The 22,945-nt window shown below is 34.5% G+C and overlaps 1 protein-coding gene across 1 annotated transcript in view; it reads left to right on the top strand.

Moving 5' to 3' along the window:
• The first annotated feature begins 614 nt into the window (after positions 1 to 614).
• Positions 615 to 22,945, top strand: part of ntn4 (netrin 4) — a 33,076-nt gene continuing 10,745 nt past the window's right edge. The window contains exons 1-5 of the mRNA NM_001430983.1: positions 615 to 1,114; positions 3,196 to 3,671; positions 8,969 to 9,232; positions 17,633 to 17,759; positions 19,944 to 20,129. Of these exons, the coding sequence (NP_001417912.1) occupies positions 1,036 to 1,114; positions 3,196 to 3,671; positions 8,969 to 9,232; positions 17,633 to 17,759; positions 19,944 to 20,129 (1,132 nt within the window). The 5' untranslated portion in view covers positions 615 to 1,035. The remainder of the gene's footprint in view (positions 1,115 to 3,195; positions 3,672 to 8,968; positions 9,233 to 17,632; positions 17,760 to 19,943; positions 20,130 to 22,945) is intronic.

The raw sequence follows: 22,945 nt of genomic DNA, 5'->3' as shown, positions 1-22,945 counted from the left end.
TTGAATTAAATATATAAATTTGGTTCACTGAGGCATATTACTGAACATAATCGAAAAGACTTGACCCCCTGATCACAAATGTATAATTTTCATTCATGCTTATTTTAAGTTAAACAGGTTTCAAGTGCATTTTTGCAAAGTTATGCAAAGTTTAACTCAAAATGTTTAGTCTGTTTGACGGATGTATGTCGAGTTGACAAGAAGTTTGTTTGGTTCAAAAAAAAAAAAAAAAAGGCAGCAACTATTTATACAGGGAAATAATTACTTTTTAGCTTTAGGTGAACTATGCAGTGTGAATACAATCAGCTTAAACACAATGCCTTTTATTTCTCAAAATAGATTACTTTTCGAAAACCTTTAAAGTTTTAGAAGCTCAAAACCAACAGCATTTGAAGGAATACTTTTGAAGAAATAAGTTTAATTACTTATAACTTCTATTTAATCTGTCAATGTCAGATTGGGAGATAGAAAAAAGCTGTTCTTTTAGACAGCTGCGAAAGTGAGAGTGCTGAAAAGCGAGAGCACAACCTAAGATGTGACGTTGAATGACTCAGGCCAGGAATGCTCCATTAACCGGAGGAGGTGGGAAAAAAATGCAGGAAAGGGGGGGTGGCCTGCGCTATTCAAAGCTCCTGTCACTCACAGGCGCTCCAGATTCCAGCTCAGGTGTTCAGAGCCGCGCGCGCGCTCACAGCAAAAACACGCGCACTGCTCACTTCTACACGAGCGGACAGCTGTCAACGGGAACACGCTGACGATTATTTGAGATTACATACACACAAACACCAATGGCGCTGTCGTGCGAGATTTCTGAGCTTTTTCAGGTGAATAGTTTCTGTTTGTCATGGGGGCAGATCGCCTCAGCTCAGCGTTTGCGCACCTGGCCAACCCACGCCAATGAAGTCGTGCTCCTACATGCAGTCTGAAGGGCTCCGGAGCGGAGTCGGGTTCCCGTGTTTATTGTGGATTAAACCACTTATGCTGCTTGATACGCGTAATTTGTGGATTTGTGTGTGTTTTTCTTCTCCTGGATTGATGAGCACTATGGAGCTGACGGGGAGATGTGTGTTGTTGGCGGCGCTGGTGATGAGCGTTCCTCACCACGCGTGTTCAGGTCAGTGTTTTTACTGTTTTTTTTTCTATTGAGGTAAAGCTGTTTTTTGTTCAATTTTATAAGTATTATTTGCAAATTCCAAATAGGAAAATCCTATTAGGAGTTAATGACTATGACTATATTGGCTACAACATTGTTCAAAGTTAATTAAATAGTGCTAATGTTTAATTTGAAGTCATGTAAGTCAGACCGAAACTAACGTGGTAAACAATACCTTCCATAGAGATATTCACAATCTTTTTAAGTTACAAATATAATTCGTTGTACTCATAACAGTACGTCATTATATTTAATATGTATTAGCCTATTTAAATTCTGCTTTACTATTTTATTAACCGCGAAAATCCGAATGAGAGAATAATATAAAACCAACTTTATCTCAATGTTTACTCTACTGTTCACCTGCACGTGCGATCAAAACACGCTGGCTGCTGTTCAGCTAAACAGAGACGCGTGCTGCGAGATGAACTGAGTGACTGAAACTGATTGAGAGAGATGTGGTTAATTTTTGAATATGCAAAAGCAAACTTTGCATGTGATGTTGATGGATCCTTACAATTTGCGTACACTGCATTTGTGGGTGATTGATGCACGTTGAAAGTGTGTTATAATGATAAAAAAAAAACATTAAATGCGATGACCACTTGAAGATGATCAGAATTTACTAATTATTTACTAAGTAAAATTAGTGCTATTCTGTATGTCTTGTTTTTCATCGTACCCCCCCCCCCCCCCCAAAAAAAAAATTACATTTGGTCTAAATAACAAATGTTTTGTTATTCTATTAAATAGTGATTTCTTAACTCCTCTAAATTCGAAGTCTAAAAATGATAGAAAATGTTTATTGCACATTTTTAATTATATGCAAAAAAAGAGCTCTAAATTGGGAAGAAATGTCATCTGTAGTTTATGGTATAAAAAAAACAAGTGACGATATTCAAATAACAATAAATACATTTAAAAAAATTTAAGTTGTCTAAATTAACAATACGCACCTTTTGTCCCATTCAAATACCTATTCAAAATTTGTGCATCTTTGAAATTCTAATAAATTTTGTTTTCCTCCACCTACTCACAATTTTGCTTCATTAATTGAATACATGTATTTTAAGATGTCTAACACTGTATACAGCATTGAAAGTTGGTAATGAAAGCTCAAACAAATTTGGTTGGTGTGTGAGAACCATGTTTGTGTATCATGTGGCGTGTTTGATCTTTCACAAGAACCACAAGATTTCTTCTATAATATATATATATATATATATATATATATATATATATATATATATATATATATATATATATATATATTGGTGATTGTGAATTGAAGCCAAATTAAAATCTGTTACTCTCCTGTATTCTTAAGACAAATAAAAGTCTTATAGGTTTGAAATAACGCTCCTTATAGGAAGAAATGACACTCCGAACCTTACATATGATTATTAACTCCATTATTTGATTAAACTATGAAAAGAGTAATCAGCTTTTTGGTGCAGTTATAGCTTCATTAGTTGTCTGTTAAAATATTGATCCTTTAAATTGGACCTATTTTGTCCCCTTTTTACAACATTATAAAACAAGTCTCTGAGGTCACTAGGGTGTGTATGTAAAGTTTCAGCTTAAAATGCTGCTCAAATATTTGTTGATAACTTTTTGAAACTGCCCCTTTTAATCTTTGATCTAAATTCCACTGTTTAGGTGACTGTCACTTTAAATTCTAATTGTGCTCTTTTTCAAAAGAGGGTGGAGCTATAAATGCCTATTCTTTAGCATAGTGTCGGATTCAAAACTAATGGCGGATGGCTGCTTCTCACTCAGGACTGTCTATGATAATGAGGGAGAGATTGTCACTAATGGGTGGGGCTTTCCCCCTCTGTTAATATTTATAAAGGGAGAATGTCAATCAAAGTTTTTTGACAGACTCTCACTATCAAGTGTGATTTATAAAAAATAGAATGAATTAATATTTACTATTAGAAGCTTGCTAAATTCACATATATTGGCCACACAGCTGTTAAATTTTTGCATAATAGGCCCCCTTTCAGTTTGTGTAATACAGTGTGCATTTGTATCTATTATAGGATGTGTGAACCGAGTGTGTAATCCACGCATGGGAAATCTGGCAGTCGGACGTCCCATACAGACAGTCTCTCAGTGTGGCTCCACCTCCCCAGAACAATTCTGTATGTACAGACCGGACAGTTGTGTGCTAGATTGTGAGATATGTGATGCTTCAGTATCTCAGCATGCACACTCCCCTTCCTCCATGACTGACTCTCCTTTCAAGCAGCCACTGACCTGGTGGCAGTCGGCACCGGGGACTGCCATAGAGACTCTGCAGCTGGATCTGGAGGTGGAGTTTTACTTCACCCACCTCATTATCATTTTCATGTCGCCACGCCCTGCTGCCATGGCAATCGATCGCTCTCGGGACTTTGGCCAGACATGGAGCTTGCTGATGCTGTTTTCCCACAACTGCAGTGAAGTGTCCAGCTTGGAGGACGGACAACGCTGCACAGCGAAATACTCCTCCGCCGAGCCATGCACAAATGGGGAGGTGAGGCTGTGATGATAAAATGTGTACGTCAGATGCAAAATATTGTCAATTTTTCCATGAGGAGCATTCAAGTGAAAATTGCTGCCCTAATATCGTGGTGTCAGTTTCCATAGATCACTGTCCTTGCTCTTAATATAATGTCTGCAAGTTAAAGGTGCAGTATGTAAGTTTGACACCCAGTGGTTGAACTAAGTATTGCACAGCGGGTTTTAAACAAATGCAAGAGCAGGTTGCCAAATTGACGACAACAACAGGAGTGTGCCTGACCGCCGAGCCTATTGGCTGATTGAAACTGTGTTCTAAATAAAAGCAACGGCATGCAATAGAAGTAATATTTTACATATTAAAACACCCCTTGTCCTAAACAACACCTGAAATGTATATAATTGCTGAACAGCTGAACGTCAGAAAACTGACTATAATCACCTCAGGTACACCTCATGTTCTTTATTCAGTAGTAAATGCGAATAATGTGAGTTTAAATGCCATTTCACATGACATTTATTGCCATACTGCTGAAAGCTCACCTCACATCTTAAAAACAAAATAAACCATTTGAAATTGAAGTTCAGTCCAAGCCAAAACATATCAGTGATTTAGCATCTACATTTAATAATGTTAAAGAGGTTTAATATGTATTGATTAGATTATAAACCTTAGCATTTCGTTGGAGTGCAGTAAGTGCACAACTCTGTGCTTCTGAATGGCTGTATTTATATTTCTGTCGTGTTTTGTCTGCTGCAAACAGCCAGATTGCTTATCACTGCAAATCTTGTCACGTAGCATGTTTGGACACAGGGTTACAATTTAAACTGCTCCCCTAATGTTTACTCTCCTCATATTATTTATATTATTTACTAATTAATAACCAGCTCATGTGGAACTTTGAATCTGCGTCTCATTTCGGAATCTGCTACTGTCCACCAGAGGTCACATTTCAGTCGCAGACGAATACTTTGAGAGCCTTTCTGACTGAATGAATAAAATATACTGTTTTTCACAAAGGCAAACCCGGGTCCTAAACTATAATTGGCTAAAGTGGCATTGGGTGGGTCAAAAGAACTGAAACGAGGACAGCAGATCCGGCACGTAACGCACATTTTCAAAGCAGAATATCTGACTTCAGCACTGTTTTTCAGATAAACAAGAATGTTCACTTGGCATGTTTCTTAAATATCTGCAAATATATTTTTATGTGTTAGAAGAGTTAAAAAAAACTTACCTTTAACTAAAATGGTAATTAAAATACCTGTATAAAAGTAGATAATGGATAGATGAAAACTATGTAGACATCAGGGGCCTGTTTCAGTAAGGAGGTTCAAACAACTCAGAGTTTAAACGTGAACTCTGAGTTGATTTACCGAGAGATTAAAAACTCAGAGTTTTCGGTTTCAGAACAGCTGATCTGAGTTGGGTCAATCAACTTCGAGTAGACCAACTTAGAGTTAAGCGCGCACACCGTGACTTTAAAAAGGCATTATCAATGGAGCGCAGACATTACGAGTGACTATGGCAATATCTTATAAAAGAGATCACCATTTCTTTCCCCAGCTGAACTTGATGTTCTCATGCAAAGTTATAGCAAATATGAGCGTATATATTTGAAAAGAAGCAACCATCAGTGAAGAAGAGACAGATAGCGTGGAAAACAGCTGCTCAAGTTAAGGCCTAATTTCACTTTTTAAGTATTTAAATATTTAAGTATAATAAAATAAGTAATGCAATTTGTGACGTTTATATTTTTTTCTAAACTTTTTTATACATTTATTAGTTTTAAATGATTTAACAGTGCACTTGTGTGTCTGCCTTTTTTATTGATCAAGTGATAGAGGTTAATACAACATTTAGAAGGTAGCAGTACTAAAAATAATTTTTAGAAAGAATAATAATCCCATTAATCTAGTTAAAGTGCATGTCGAAGGTGAATTTAATTTAATTATTTATTAAAAAAAGATAAGCCATTCTCGTACAGTTCTTCTGTGTGTGACTAAAATGTAGGCAATAGCTATGTTTCCATCCAAATATATTAAATAAATGTATGTGCAAAACTGGAATATTGCATAAAAGATGCGAATAAAATTCCATCCAACGAGTCAAAGAGAAAAAATCGTCACTTCCTGATTAAACTGGCACCAAATATCGACAGTAAAAACAGAATTTACTGTGGTAGAAGAAGCTGCGTCAATTAATTCTTTATTTAGCCTAATTAATGTACTTGCGCCTCGATGTCAAAAGCAATGACTGTAAAAGGTCAAAAGACAATGTTGAAACACAATGAACACGTGGGGGCGTCTAAAGCCATGCGACGCGGAGACTCACGCACCAGACGTTCGGAGGTAATAAATAATACACTAATACTGAAACAGTTAAGGCATTTTAGAATGACTAAAACAATATTTAAGACGTGTTACAGTGTGCTCAGCCTGCTGGTTTGTTCATTTACACACATTTTCATTATCATATGATCATGATCTTTTTTTTAATGAACATACTGTAATTTGTTCAGTAAAAGTGTTTCCATCGTAGTTTATGCGCACATTTTCTATCGAATAAAAGTTTATCCTACTCAGTTATGCGCGTTTTTTATGCATATTTTAAAAAGTTATGTGCATCATGACGTTTCTATCAATCGTTTTTATGCACGTATCCAAAATGAGCATTAAAAAAGGTGGGTGGAAATGTAAGGCTCAGGTGAGAAATACCGCTTCATCTTAAAAAAAAGGGGAGGAGACCGACAGAAACTCTGAGTTTAGAGAATAAAACCTGCTTCTGACCAGGTTAGATTCACAGAGTAAGTTACCACAGTAACTGACTCTGAGTTAAAGTTACCTCTCTTTTAGAAACAGGCTTGACTTACCCTGCTTTCTCGAGTTTAACAAACCTGCCATTTTGAAACGGAAAACCCAGAGTTTCTCTCATTTCAGGGTTAAAATACTCTGAGTTTTCTGTTAACCTCCTTTCTGAAACAGGCCCCAGGTCTGCACAATACTGGAAAAATATGCAATGTTGTTGTGTGTTGCAATAACAGTACTTCCTATGATTTAATTAGCAAAATGCTATTTTATCAGCAATTAAAAAAACATTTATGTAAAGATCATAGTAAAATAAGCAGCATATATATGTATATATATTTATACTTTTTGATCTAATTAAATAAAACAAAAAGGTAACACTTTACTTGTAGTGTTCATAAGAATTGTAGTCTTGAAACCTTTATAATTATGACATGAATATGAATGAGATTTTGTGCATGCTTATGACAACTCAAGTTAAGTGTCATTTGCTCATTTATGTCATTTAAAATGCTTAAATAACATTGTTTGTTATGATAACTTGGCATAAACAAATACATCACCACCTGTCTTCATCTTTGTCATGGCCACATGCCATTACCAATTCAACAAAACTTGTAAATCTGTCATAAACATGATTGTCATGAGGCCATTGTAATTGTGGAATGAATATTTTTCTGATCATGTTTTCAGTGGAATAAACCATATTTATTATTTAAATTTAACAGCGTCATTACTATTTCAGTCATATTTATGATAAATTCTGCAGTTGAGTTGTATCACTGCAGTTGATGTAAAAAAATATTAATGACGCTTATAAAATTCATGACATTTATAATGACTGAATTTTTATAACAGTTGTTATAAGCATGCATAAAATCTCGTTCACGTTGATGACGTGTCATGTCTTAGTTATAATAGTTTATTATAAAGTAATATCAGTAATGGTTTAATATAAAATCTTATGATCACCCTTCAAGTAAAGTGTTACCTAAAAAACTATGTCATGGTGAAAACATTTAAAACACTATGATCTAAATAAAAACAGAAAATTCAGATTGTTATTGGCTGTTGTCATTTTCCCCTTGTCTTGCGGTTACCGGAAACGCAAGGTCATGCGTCAAGTTTCGCAGGTCGCTGCAGTGCGAAGTCACATCACTTGACTGCGTGACACCAATCTAGGATTAAAACATCACCTCTCTGGGCAGAAATTTAAAACATGGAGCAATCGCTCTCTTTTTTTAATGTCAAATAATCCTGTTAAATCCCTCCCCTTTTCGTAGCGCCGCACGACAGAATTTCGCATTATTAAACTCTAATGTGATCGCAGCTTTAGTGTTTATTTTCAGCTCTAGAGCTGCGTCCCAAATCGCATACTTATGCACTATTCTACGCCATTTTGTAGTATAAATAGTGTAAGTAGTGTGTTCACACTGAAAACTCTTAAAATAATAAGTGCACTTTAATTACCCGGATGATGCACTCATTCAGCCGCTAAAATGAAGTGTGTAATGATGGACACTTCACGCACTCAACGACCGCAGGTTTGCTTACGTAGAGGAACAGGCGGAGCTATCGGACGCACATGTTGAATAACTTTATTTATTTTGGATGGAGAAAGCAAAATTCTCCTACGAGAGTGATTATATCGCCTCCCGATGGTGAATGCGGCAATACTCACGATAGGTATTATTTGATAATTCGGTCGTTTATTTCACTGATTTGGCAACCGTCAAACGTCATCAGGGAAACGGTTTGAATTTCCGTTTAGTAAAAAAACATTAGTGTGCCATTTGGGACGACACTACATACATGTACTATCCTGTTGAGTGTGTAAGTGCATAAGTACATAGTGCATGAGTGCATAGTGTATAGTGTGCCATTTGGGACGCAGCTTAAGTTAATCTGGTCAGATTTACAACCCATGCATGTTGCACACAAAAGCTTGTCACATACAATTGATTTAATTTATTGCACTTTTCTGCTATTATGGTCACGTTCGCTCTTTACAAATGCAAGAAACTCAGAGTCAGGAATATTCAAAAGAACATGTACTTTTAAACAAGACACTCACTGGAACATCAAAACGCAGGAATCAAATGCTGTAGACAATATAATACCGGACCAAGGACTGAGCAAAACAAAGGAGTACAAATACACAAGACATAATTATCTGAATACAAAACAAGGGTGAGACACAGGTGGAAATGCTTAACACTAACACACAGCGGGAAAACAGAACAAAGGAATAACAAGGCGAAAACACAACAGAGACACAAGACTGTGACAATTATGGATATTGCATATACTAGTATATTGTGCAATACTAATAGATATATTTAAAAATGTACTTCATATAACAAAAAAACACTAGAAAATGATTCAAACTTTACATAAAATCAAACTTTAAGCTGATTCTTAAAATAAATGAAGTAGTATGAATCTTAATAAAATGAAATAGAAAACAATGAATGTGCTTTTCATGTATATTGTGTGTGTGAGCAGGTGATTTACCGTGCACTGTCACCTTATGAGAGGCTGGATCCATACAGCACTGATGCCCGCTCACTGCTGGGCGTCACTAATGTCAGGATTCGTCTGCTTCAGCCACACTCCTGCCCCTGTCCGATTGCTGATGCCAATGCAGCAACTCCCCGATATGCCATCTCTGACCTCATTTTAAAAGGAGGCTGCCTGTGCCATGGACATGCAGACCAGTGTGTGCCCACTGGAGGCAAACACAACTCAAAAACATTTGGAAAACACGTGGTAAGTGCGTTGTGTTTGGGGTTGTATATACTGGCGAACTGTAAGCTAACAGCGGGCCTTTTTATATATATGTGTGTGTTTGTTTGTTTGCTTATTAATAACATCTAGAAGATTTTTTTAACAAATGTTTCATATTATCTTAATAATGTCTTAATGTTGCTGACTATTTTGTTGAGCTCAAACTCGGATATCAAGGGTCATATATCTAGGTTACAGAGAGTACAAACTGTCAGTCTATGCAGATGACCTGCTGTCATTTATTACAGATCCTCAAAATTCTCTCCCTCACATTATGACTGCTCTTGAGCGTTTTAGTTTTATTTCAGGGTATAAACTCAGCCAGTTACTTCTCATAAATCAAATAGCCAAAAATACTTTTTCTCACTAACCTTTTGCAGTAGCCTCTGATAAATTTACATATTTAAAAATAGTCTAAACTCCCCACTTTTTTGATTGGTAGGTTCACTGTAATTAAATTTTTTATTTTTAATATTTATTTCAAACTATACCTATTTATATTAATAAATCGTATTTTTCTTATTTAAATAAGATCATTTCATCTAATCTTTGGAATAAAAAGCCTCCCAGAATACGAAACCCTAAAGACGTCCTGAGATAAATTTTCCATTGTGTTTTTGTTTTTTTTAATTAGTTGTCAAGAAAACATTTCCAATTTTCATTTGACCTATATATTTTGTTATATCATCTTTGTTTGAACAAATAAATTTTTGTTTTGTTTAACAATATTTATAAAAAAAAAAAGTTGCACCCTACCGAAATATGTTTGACTTGATGTTCCTCAAAAAAAAAAAAGAAATCCATGGGATCTGAAACATAATGGATGTAAATAATGAGGGGTCTTCATTCATTTATTTATTCATTTTCCTTTGGCTTAGTCTCTACCACAGCGGAATGAACCGCCAACTATTCCTTTATATGTTTTACACAGCAGATGCCCTTCCAGCTGCAACCCAGTACTAAGAAACACACTCATTCACACACATACACTATGGTCAATTTAGCTTATTTAATTCATTTATACTGGGGTGCATTTTCCAAACAATGACATAACTCATGGCTGAACTACCATACTACGATGTATCCTTTGGGAAAAGAACGCTGTAGTGATGAGTTTTTCCCAAAACCTGTAGTCGCAGATCTGTTAGTTATAACTTAAAACGCCCATAATGAGGCTCTAAACAGGGTGGAGTAACAACTTCTTTAGAGGATAAAAAACCCATAATTTTTTGTGCAAATAAATATTTTTTTACACAATCATACATTTTTAAAATCCAATATTAGTTTAAGTATAAACATGCACTTGTTTTACAGATTAATTTAAGTATATATAGACTACACATATAGGACCTGTTTATGTTTCCTTTACAAATATTATTGAGAATATTATTGAGAATATTTCATATAAAATCAGTAAGCTAACACATATTCTAATCTCATAAATAAACCGTTATTGGTTGTAGGCCTAATTTACATTAAGCTTATTTTTTTAAGACATTTTTTTAAAATCCTATTTAATATAATTATTATTATTATTGTTATTATTATTATTATTATTATTTAAATACAATATTGTTTATTTTTTTATTATTTTTTTTTTTAAAGTCTACTTTTACATTTAAAACATTTAAACTACTGCAGAAATGTACTAACCAACAGGCCAGTGTCATATAAAGTACAGATACATTTCTTAATAAATAACCTACTATAAATTAAAACTGTTATTGAATGCTGTATATTGTTTCACAAGCTTTGAAGACGTAACATAAATTCCACTTTTAAATAATAGATGACCTGTAGGTTTCGTCATGAGCCACGGCTGTGTTCAAAATGGCAAAAATGTTTTTAAAGTGCACCACGAAGGGAATGCATTTGTCAATATGAAGATCACTAAAACTGAACTGTAAAAAATACTTTGAAAGCAAATTACACCTAAGAGTGATGACTTTAATGCTTTAAAAAATAATAATAAGTAAATAAATGTTGCAACATTCTAAATGAATAGGATATAGGGGGGATAATGGGGAATAGAACACAACCAGGAACTATGCGTCTAACTACAGCTCTAGAGGTGTAGTTGTAAGCTTACACGTTTGCGAATGTTGGTTGGAACGACAGATTCAACAAATTATCTTTGTTACGACTGAACTTGCCACCTTAGTTAGCTAATGATGGTTTATGAAAACAAACCCCTGCATGTCTTTGGACTGTGGGGGAAACCGGAGCACTCGGAGAAAACCCACACGAACACTGAGAAAACATGCAAACTCACACAGATATGCCAACTGGCCCAGCCGTGACTCAAACCAGCGACCTTCTTGCTGTGAGGCGACAGTGTTAACCACTGAGCCACTGTGCTGCCCCAAATGAGGGATCTTGCAGGCCAATAACAGCAACAGCAACGTTACAATACTGCCCAACAATTTTGCATTATGTACAGTTACCCACATTCCCAGAAAGCATGTTTCCCGTATGATTACATAAACGGCCTCCAGTTTCTCTCATTCTCTTTGGCCCTCTCACTCTCACCGTCTTTGTTTCAGATTATATAAGCCATGCTTTTTACTGTTCATTTGGCTCCATCTCTGTGGAGAGATAAAACTGAGATATCAACTGAAGGATAAAAAGACAAAGTGAAACAGGAAAACAGCAGAGGGAGGAATGGTGATAAGCACCAGATGAAAACGAGGGTCTGCGTTACTTGCCCCTTTTCCTAATTGAGTTGTTGTTTGCATGCTGTGATCAGACAATAACAGCAATTAGTCTAACTCACTCAAACACACACACACATGTACACACATCAGCACGCCACTCTCTTATCAAAGGTCAGACCGTTTGATCTGTCAGGCTAGACAAAACACACATCCCGTGCCAATCGACATACACGCCACTCACTTCCCACCTAGACATGTTGACAGAAACATTCAAGTTCAAAACTTTTTTTGTGTGTTTTTAGTTGTTTTAATCACAGGATCTTGCAGGCCATAACAGTATCTTATTGTAAAGAGTTTAATCAAGGCTCATTCTGAAAACATACCACTATATGCATTTCTGGAGAGCGCAAAATACATCCCAGGAGCTACGTATTTTTTGCAGTTTTTCTCTCGCCAGCACCATTCGTGCCTGCTCTTCTCACGTAAATCCACCAGAGGCCGCTGTTGGCTGACTGACTGGCTAATCCCCAACCACTACCTTTCCTAAACCCAACCGATAGCGTTTTAAAGAGCACCAGCGCCCACCCACTTCACTGAACCCAACTGACAGTGTTTTCAAAAGCAATACAGAAAAACAAAAGCTTTCATGGCCGCCTGATTTTTACCACTTTTTCAGATTTCACCACATTCTCACCCTGTTATTTACTTGTTTATTTTATTTTTTTGAGTTTTGTTTTTGTCCTACCTGCTTTCTGGAATCGTTCTTCGCCGGACTCGAACCCCGTCGTCAAGGTCAATTCCTCTCTGCGTCTTAGATACTTCGACATATGCCGCAAGCCACTGGACAAACTGGTTACATCGAAGAAGTTGTCTTTAGGGAGGGTTGCGGTCAGCTGGTAAGCGCAAAAATAAACGATGTCATACTGCCCCATATCGTTCATTTTAAAGATGAAATGCAGCCATGCGTTCTACATAATTTGCGCTCTCCAGAAATGTATATATTAGTACATTTTCAGGATGAGCCTATGTTGAAAGCATAGTGTTAAACCATATTATCTAGAACAATATAATTTCCAAATCATTATTTTACTGCCTTTTTTCAATGGTTGTTTTTTTAATTCTTGAATAATATTTTTATAACAATATCTTCCAGGCCATAGCAATACAGTAATTTTGTCGAAAAAATTTTTATATAGCTGAAAATCATGATTGGTTTTCTTGTTGTCTGAATTGGTCAGTTAAGTAATATGATCTTATTGTGAAGGCATAATAGCCTATTGGTTAGCACGCTGACATCTGGTGCAGTAGCGCCCCGAGTTCGAATGCTGGCTGGCTCAAGGATATTTCCCGTTCCTACCCTTTCTCTCTCTCTCGCACTTCGCTTCCTGCCTAAAATACTGTCCTTTCCACTAATACAGGCAAAAAAGCAAAAAAAAATAAAAAATCTTAAAAAATAAATAAATAAATAAATAAATAAATATATATATATATATATATATATATATATATATATATATATATATATATATATATATATATATATATGTATATATGTATGTGTAATATATATATATATATATATATATATATATATATATATATGTATGTGTAATATATATATATATATATATATATATATATATATATATATATATATATATATATATATGTATGTTAAAATTAAAAAAAATGTTAAAAATGCTTTTCAATTTGATTTAACACTAACACTTTACAATAAAAACACACACACATATGTATATATGTGATTTTATTGTAAAGTGTTAGTGTTAAATCAAATTGAAAAGCGTTTTTAACATTTGTTTTACTAATTGTATATTTAATTCATCTATCTAAATTTGAATAAGTCTAAATTGCTCTGAAATATTTGTCAAAAATTACCATCTGTAATAATACATACATTAAATATTCCCTTCTAAATTAAATGGCCTGCTTAAAGTATATTTACCCGAGTAAAAAAATCAAGCTGTAATTAAACAGACACATTCATTCACAGGGGTTGGACAATGAAACTGAAATGCCTGGTTTTAGACTCCAATAGTTTATTAGTATGGTGTAGGGCCTCCTTTTGCGCCCAATGCAGCATCAATTTGTCTTGGGAATAACAGATACAATTCCTGCACAGTGGCCACAGGGATTTTAAGGTGTTCTTCTTGCAGAATAGTAGCCAGGTCACTATGCTGCTGGTGGAGGAAAACGTTTCTTCAAAACACCCCAAATTGGCTCAATAATCATTGCATCTGGTGACTGTGCAGGCCATGAAAGATATTCAACTTTACTTTCATGTTCATCAAACCACTCTGTCACCAGTCTTGCTGTGTGTATTGCTGCATCATCATCATCATTCTGGCACATGACACTGCCTTCAGGATGCAATGTTTGAACCAATGATTGATCCATGTATGTGTATATACTGTACTGTTACCGTCAAACTCCGTTACCAAGCGAATTTGACTATATTATTAAAATTGAATATTTTTTTAGTAAGACCCTGAAAAGAATTATCATTTGGTGAACATTATTATTTTCATTTTTTTTTTTTAATGTTTCTATAGAACTATAGAATGACCCGCATGCTCAGTCCATCCCTCCACACTCATAATTGGAACACGTGCTCTCACACAGCCCTTGTGTGCCCCTGCAGGAATGTTTTGGTTTGCAGGGAGAGAGTGTGCGTGCGTGTGTGTGTGTCTGGGTGCGTTTCCTCCCATATTATGATGATAAACATGCGAAAGTGTTTCAGATGCCAACCGGATGGAGCGCTGCCAGTTTGACCCCCCTCCTTCTCCTCTGAAGCGCTCATTTGTTCTCTTTCTTTCCTGAAGTATTTTCTAAACTCTAATCTCTCTTGTTTGTTTTCGCTGCTCAGCATGAATGTGACCAATAATATTTTTGTGAAACCCACGGAGGAGATGGTCTTGATGGATGAATGGCTGAGTCATTAGGCCCAAGGCATTAGGTAATCAGGGACGCTATGGACGAGGAGGATGTTTTTATATTGAGGCAGAGATGTTGAGCTCATAACCACTTGAAAAGGAATGTAGGAGAGAATGGGGGTGTGCAGCAAGTTTCACAAATTGTTATATTACATTGGATTATCTTATATTAAGTGCTGTCAAACAATTGATCACATCCAAGATTAAAGTTTTAATTTATATTATTTATGCATGCATGCATGCTTGTGTACAGTGGGGTATAAATGATATCGGGCTTGACTGTATATTTAATGTATGTGAATATTCAATATAGGCTGCACAACGGCTCAGTAGTAAGCACTGTCGCCTCTCAGCAAGAAGGTCGCTGGTTCGAGTCCTGACTGGGCCAGTAGGCATTTTTGTGTGGAGTTTGCATGTTCTCACCGTGTTCCCGTGGGTTTCCCCCGGGTGATTAGGTTTCCCCAACAGTCCAAAGACATGCGATATAGGTAAATTGGATGAACTTAATTGTGTGTATGAGTGCATGTGTGAATGTGAGATTTAATAGGTGTTTCCCATTACTGGGTTGTGACTGGAAAGGCATCTGCTATGTAAAACATTTTACATTCACTTTCGTCAATTGTTGATTTTTGTTCCTCACCACTGGCTTGTTGTTTTGGGACTTGTGAAGTTGCGCATTGATGGATTTGCTCTTCAGTGTTTGTAATTCCAGCAGAGAAATTTAAGCCGAAGAAAAATGAATAGTTAATTAATGAAATATATTTATTTATTTATTTATTTATTTGTGTTATACAAAATAGTCGTGCATATATAAATATTATGAACAAATATATTTTGTAAATATTAACTTTTATTTTGGATGTGATTAATTGCAATTAATCAGCACTTATTATACTTTATGGATAAACAGCAATTATTATATTACATGGTTTACATGTTGTTATTCTTCTGTTGTTGTCTGTTTGAAGTCCAGGCTTCAAAAATGTAACAGTGGACCTTACCACTAAAATGGAAATGAGAGAAAATAGGGTTCTTATAAATAATAACAAATGCATTTAATGAGAGGAATTAAATATAAATATTCCACTGGATGAATGGGAGGAAACATGTACAAAAGCCCAATTATTAACATTTACTAGTAATCTTATATAAATACAGTGCAACTAGATTATGAGAACATACATCACTCCAGTCAGGTTAAATAAAATTAACCAAAGTATCCTAGACACATGCATTAAATGCTCAGTTGAAAAAGGTACACTTTTACACTGGATGTGGGATTGCCCGAAGGTACAGGAATTTTGGAAAGGTGGCTTTGTTCATTTTTGAAATGATATCCATAAAACTGCCCATGAAACCGGAAATGTTTATTTTGGGAATGACTTGTGAAAACATTGACTGCCACAGCAGTACTCGTAAACTTATCGATATATTTATACTTCAAGAAAAGGAAAGGAAAGAAAAGGCCATCTATTGTACAGTGGATCAATAATATGTCCTTCTGTTTAACTATGGAAAAGATTACATACATGTTAAAAGGCAAACTTACTGTTTTTGAGAAAATGTGGACACCCCTTATATATCTTATTTCATATTCAAATTTCAGCAATTTTTTAAATTGAAACAGGAAAAGACAAAATAAACTGACATTGACTTACTGTAACCTATCTACATATTCCCCGTTTCCAAAGAAGCCATTGTCAAATTGATGACCTGGGGCATGGCTTCTATAGATGATTTGTATTTTCAATGATTTCTTCCAAAAAAACTTTCTAAAATATAATATAATAATCTGTTACTAATTTAAACAACCTGTGCCCCCCTTCCTTTTTTCATTCCTTTTTTTATCCCTTTTTTTGCTTTAGTTTTTTCCCCCATTATTTTAGTTTTTCCCTTTAAATTTAAAACAAAAATGTAAATATGATTGTGATGTTATACTGTCATTTTTTTATTACATCTCAGTAAAAATATTGGTAACAAAACAAAAAATGGATTTAAAATGTTTCTCTGGATTCAATGGATTTATTAGGTATGGGTTTGAATAAAATGTAATATTTGTTTTATTTTATTAAGGTATGATAACATTTCTTTCAAATTTCAAATACAAAAATTGTCATTTAGAGTATCTTTAAAAAAAAATTATAAAAGGTGGACCCTTTGTCTCAATACTAAATATTTTATTTGTTGTGATTTATAATTAGTGTTATTTATTTCTCCAAATATTCATTTCTTAACTATTTTAAAATTGACACATTTACAAGTTACATTGTCTGCAGTTTTTATATAACAAGTCTGTTAATTAAAATAAGCCTGTTTTAATTAAGTGTTTACTTTTTTATTTGGAAAGAATCATCAATATTTTACAGAATAAAACAAAAGTACACACAACTATAAATCATTAATCCAGAGAAATCAAGAGTTTTCAAGCAGTGTTTATCATTTTTGGTATTTTTATATTAAATTTCCTTTCTGAATAAAAATATCAAAAAAGGCCACACCCTTTTGCTAACCTAGTAAATTTAACAAACATAACAAAAAAAAATCTACAGAGCTAACTGTAGGTTTCTGATGAGAATTAAAGCTGTGTGGTGTTTGATTTATTCTTTGGCAAAGTATGCAGTATGATACAATATTTGGCACCTAAATGAACGCTGGAACGTGTTGATGATCGCTTTAGTAAATTGCTGATCCTAAGGTTTTGCATCCAGTTGCCCCGAGGTGACCTGTAACAGTGTGTCATTGTATTGTGAATTGTGTTTTTTTGGCCTCTGCAGGTGCACGGTAAATGCTTATGCCGGCATCACACGGCTGGAGATCACTGTGAACGCTGCCATCGCCTTTACAATGACAGACCATGGAGAGCAGCTGACGGCTTAACAGGAGAAGCAAATCAGTGTGTTGGTAAGTTTCAGTTCATATGTGAAACTACAGTAAGTGTTGACTTGCAGTGAATGACATTCACGGTTGAGTATGTTTTGACTGTTTTTGATTGGTTGCATGTTTGGAAAGAGTTTACCAAGTGTGGTCCCACTTTATATTAAGTGGCCTTAACTAATATGTACTTACACAGGAATTAATAGTTTGTTACAATGTACTTATTGTGTAAAAACATGTATTTGCTATGTACTTATGCTTGATTAAATACATGTATGTAATTACATCTGTAATTAACCTTTGTAAATACATTTGTAAATACACAGTTGACCATCCCTTACACCTTAAACTACCCTTAAACATACCCATGCCACCAAACCTGTCCATAACCCAACCTCTATCTCAACTCAAAAGCACCATAAGTGTTCTCAAATACATTATAAACACAGTAAGTACATTGTATTTATTTTGTGATGTCAGTACATAGTACATAGTTAAGGACACTTAGTAAAAAGTGGGACCCCAAGTGTTATCTTTTGATATTGTGGTTCTGACATTACTATTCACTTTGGAATTAGTATATTTTTTATTAATGTTTTTGAAAGAAGTCTCTTCAGCTCCCTACAATTTAAACAATCCATTTTCTATATGATGATGATTATATTATTAATGATAGTAAATTTAAAATGTTTTTGATACTGTGGTTCTGACATTACCTTTCACTTTAGAATTGGTAAACTGTTTTATTAATATTTTTGAAAGAAGTCTCTTCAGCTCCCTACAGTTTAAACTATGCATTTTCATTATGATGATAATAATATCAATAATAAATTTTAAAAAGTAGTTTAGGTGTTATTTTTTGATATTGTGGTTCTGACATTACCATTCACTATGGAATTGTTCCATTTGTTTATTAATGTTTTTGAACGAAGTCTCTTCTGCTCCCTACAATTTACACTATCAATTTATTTATAATAATAATAATCATAAATAATAATATTTTTAAAATGTAACTTGTTCATGTAATTAAGAAAAAAAAATCATTCTGACCCCCAAAATGAATTGTTTAGATTGTAAATACGACATATTTTTTCCTAGATTCTTTGACGCATAGGTTTACAGTATCAGAATGTAATTAAAATCCAAATTTTGTATAATTATAAATGTACAGTATTTAGTATAATTTTGGAACTATATAATGGATCCTTGCTTGTAAATGAAAAAGAAAATGTTTTTTCTTTAGTATAAATTTATGGCAGGGTTGCCAGGTCTGTTAAAGGTCATAAACCTTAAAATAATATAAACTAGTGCTGTCAAAGGATTAATCACATCCATAATAAAAGTTTACATTTACTAAATAAATGTGTGCATACTGTGTATATTTTTGTGTATATTAATATATGCATTAATATACAGTTGAAGTCAGAATTATTAGCCCTCCTTTGAATTTATTTTTCTATTTTAAATATTTCCCAAAGGATGTCTAACAGAGGAAGGAAATTTTCACAGTATGTCTGGTAATGTTTTTTCTTCTGCAGAAAGTCTTATTTGTTTTATTTTGGCTACAATAAAAGCAGTTTTTAAATTTTTTAAACACCATTTTAAGGTCAAAATTATTAGCCCCTTTAAGCTATATTCTTTTCGATAGTCTACAGAACAAACCATCGTTATACAATAACTTGCCTAATTACCCTCACCTGCCTAGTTAAACTAATTAACCTAGTTAAGCCTTTAAATGTCACTTTAAGCTGTATAGAAGTGTCTTGAAAAAATCCTGTAAAATATTATTTACTGTCATCATGGCAAAGATAAAATAAATCAGTTATTAGAGATGAGTTAATAAAACTATTATGTTTAGAAATGTGTTGAAAAAAATCTTCTCTCCATTAAACAGAAATTGGGGAAAAAATAAACGGGGGCTTATAATTCAAAGCGGCTAATAATTGAACTCACCTGTAAATATTTATATATAATAAAAACTATATATAATATAGATATATATGTACACATATATGTTTCTTTTGTACATTTTGTATTTTATGTATATTAAATGTGTGTATTTATATATATATAAATATATGTAAATGTACACTCACACACACACACACACACACACACACACACACACACACACAAACACACCATATTTTCTGTGATTTGTGAGTTAATTATGTGTCTTATGTCTAAACGAATATTTGTGTCTGTGTGTAGAGTGTAAGTGTAATGGCCATGCGGAGAGCTGTCACTTTGATGAAAGCGTATGGCTGCGGTCGGGTCAGCAGCACGGTGGCGTTTGTGACTGTCTTCACAACACCACCGGCCAACACTGCCAACACTGTCAGAGCGGCTTCTACAGAGATCCGGAGAAACCCTCCACCGCCCCAGATTCCTGCACACGTAAGACACTATCAGCCATTTACAGATGTTGTGAAAACACATTTATATCACATGGAGACATTTAAAGGTCCTCTCAAGTGCCTTAAAACATGCAGCGTGGTTCGTTGCGTTGATTCAATTTTAGCTAAATCTGAAAAATGAGGCGGGGCATATTCAGTAGCTCCTCCCATTAAAAAAAAAAGCCACTATCGTTTTGTTTACATCAGAGCTCAGCCAGAGCCTTACTAATGCCATGTTTGGCTGCTTATGAAAACCAAAGTAAGTGTTTAACCATTTCTCCCCCTAATCTCCCCCACATCGTGTTAAAACTTCGCATTCAGTTTCAAATTAAAATTAAGTTGTGTGAATACTTTTAATATTTTTTACATCTTTTTTTCCCCAGAAAGCTATAAGAACTATAACGTGGTTCACCTTTCGCAGCCTCGCAGTTTTGTAAATTTTATTCATATTTTTTTTGTGCAATTTGACATGCTTTTTTTTTTTTTTACAGTGTATTGTGTTCTGCATCCTAAGTAGTGCATTGTGTTGTGTGTCCTGAATGGCTTTAGACCACTGTCAATCTATCTCCTTTGTGCTGTGTCTGCTGTACAGTACAGAATGCGTTCAGCTTGCCAAAATTACATAAATCTTCGAGTTCTGGCAGTGGGAGTCTGAAGTGCTGTACTCTATGTTTGCAAGTTTAATTTCAAGTAAATTCTGTACACCAAAAATAAATGGATATATTTTCACAAAAATATTAAGCAACAGAAGTTGTACATTTTTATTGAATTGAATTAAAAATTGTATATAATATAATATAATATATTATAATATAATATAATATAATATAATATAATATAATATAATATAATATAATATAATATAATGTTAAGTAATATAATAAAATTTAATATAATATAATATATGATGTAATGTAATTTAATATAAGATAAAATAATAGCTGCGCAGTGGGTAGCATGTTTACCTCACAGCAAGAAGGTCGCTGGTTCGAGCCTCGGCTGGGTCAGTTGGCGTTTCTGTGTGGAGTTTGCATGTTCTCCCCGTGTTGGCGTGGGTTTCCTCCGGGTACTCTGGTTTCCCCCACAGTCCAAAGACATGCGATACAGGTGAATTGGGTAAGCTAAATTGTCCATAGTGTATGTGCCTTGGATATTTGGATATCCAAATATATGTATGGATATTTCCCAGAGATGGGTTGCAGCTGGAAGTGCATGTGATGTGTAAAACATATTCTAGATAAGATGGCGGTTCATTCCGCTATGGCGACCACAGATTAATAAAGGGACTAAGCCAAAAAGAAAATGAGTAATATATTATAATATAATAGTACTTAATTCTCCTTTGTGTTGTGTATCTTGGCATTAATATCATCATAATTAATAACCTGTATTTTATTATTAATGTTATTTATTTATTTGTGATTAATTTTTGTTTTTATGCTATACATTGTTGTTGTGACAAAATTAATAAAAGAAAAATAAACATAATAGTAAATAATGTTAATAGTAATATTAATATAATAATTGAGGACCAAATCTGTATATCAGACCGATTTCTGAAGAATTGTGACACGAATAAAACTGATTTTCAAATACATTATGATAGAAAAAGTCATGTATGCATCTTTAAAAACTTAAGAAAAGCCTTGTTGAGCTTAAAGTTTCAAAAACATTAAAGAAAGGTCAATAATTTAAACATTTGACCAGGAGTATGTATTTGTGCTTTGGACTCAGATGAAAGCCATTAATCTCAGATTTGAAAAAGCTGCTTAAAATGGTGTGTGTGTGTGTGAGTATTAGTGATTTGCATGTCTGTCTTCATCGTAGTCATGAAGGAGTGTTTGAGTGTCTGTTTACGTGTACAGCTTGGCCTAGATGATGTCAAAATTCAGGAACTCGCAAGATCAGCGAACATGTCCGATATTGTAGCATGTACACATTGAGGGGATCTTTGGCATTGAATGTTGTTGCTGCTCGGAATGCTAATGGCTCTTACTGCGAGTCAGGACATGCGGAAAAACAAGAACATTGATGGGATCTCGGCCGTGTGTGTGTGTGTGTGTGTGTGTGCACATGTTGAGTGTAAATGCTAATGTTGTGTACGTGGAGGCAGACAGATTAATCATCAGATGACACCAGTCTCATAATAATTGACTGCGTCAGTCTGGTCTGGAGTGATCCAAGTTTTCATTCTTATGTTGTGAGTCATTTAGAAATTCATTACATTGAGGCAAAACAGTTTAAAGTCCCCCTGAAAGCAAAATGAACTTTTGTTTTGAGAGAGAGAGTGTGTGTTAAATTGATTAAGGCATGTTATTTACTTAAATAGATATGTCTTGAGGTCATCTATAAGCTAGTGTGCTCTAAAACAAAGACAAAATTTACATTTAGAAGAGATGCAGAGTTGGGCTGGGCGATTAATAGAAAAGTTATCGAGCCTGTAGTCGACCTAATTTTTCCAGGATGATTTATTCAATTGCTTTCCCTACCAAGTGGAGTCATGTGACCCCGCTGTGTTAAAGGCTGAGGCGGATTTATATTTCTGCAGCCACTTTGCGGACACATTTGATCTTTGGTTGTGTAGGACAAAGGACTTGAGCCTTACTTTGCACTACACAGACGATGATTGGAAGCTGCGCCAGAGATGCCTTGAGATGGCATATTGTCCATTATATTAAAATGATTTACGTTCAAATATTTGTTTACAGAAGATGCAAGAAATGCACTGTTTAAAATTTTATTCACAGGATCTACAAGAGGTCATTTATTTAGAAGAGATTGCGTCAGACAATGAAATTAGACCACATCTGGCTACTT

Source organism: Danio rerio, chromosome 7 (genome assembly GCF_049306965.1).
Source record: "Danio rerio strain Tuebingen ecotype United States chromosome 7, GRCz12tu, whole genome shotgun sequence".
Classification (NCBI taxonomy): domain Eukaryota; kingdom Metazoa; phylum Chordata; class Actinopteri; order Cypriniformes; family Danionidae; genus Danio; species Danio rerio.
The sequence above is the reverse complement of the archived record's forward strand: the minus strand, read 5'-3'. Positions and strand labels throughout refer to the sequence as shown.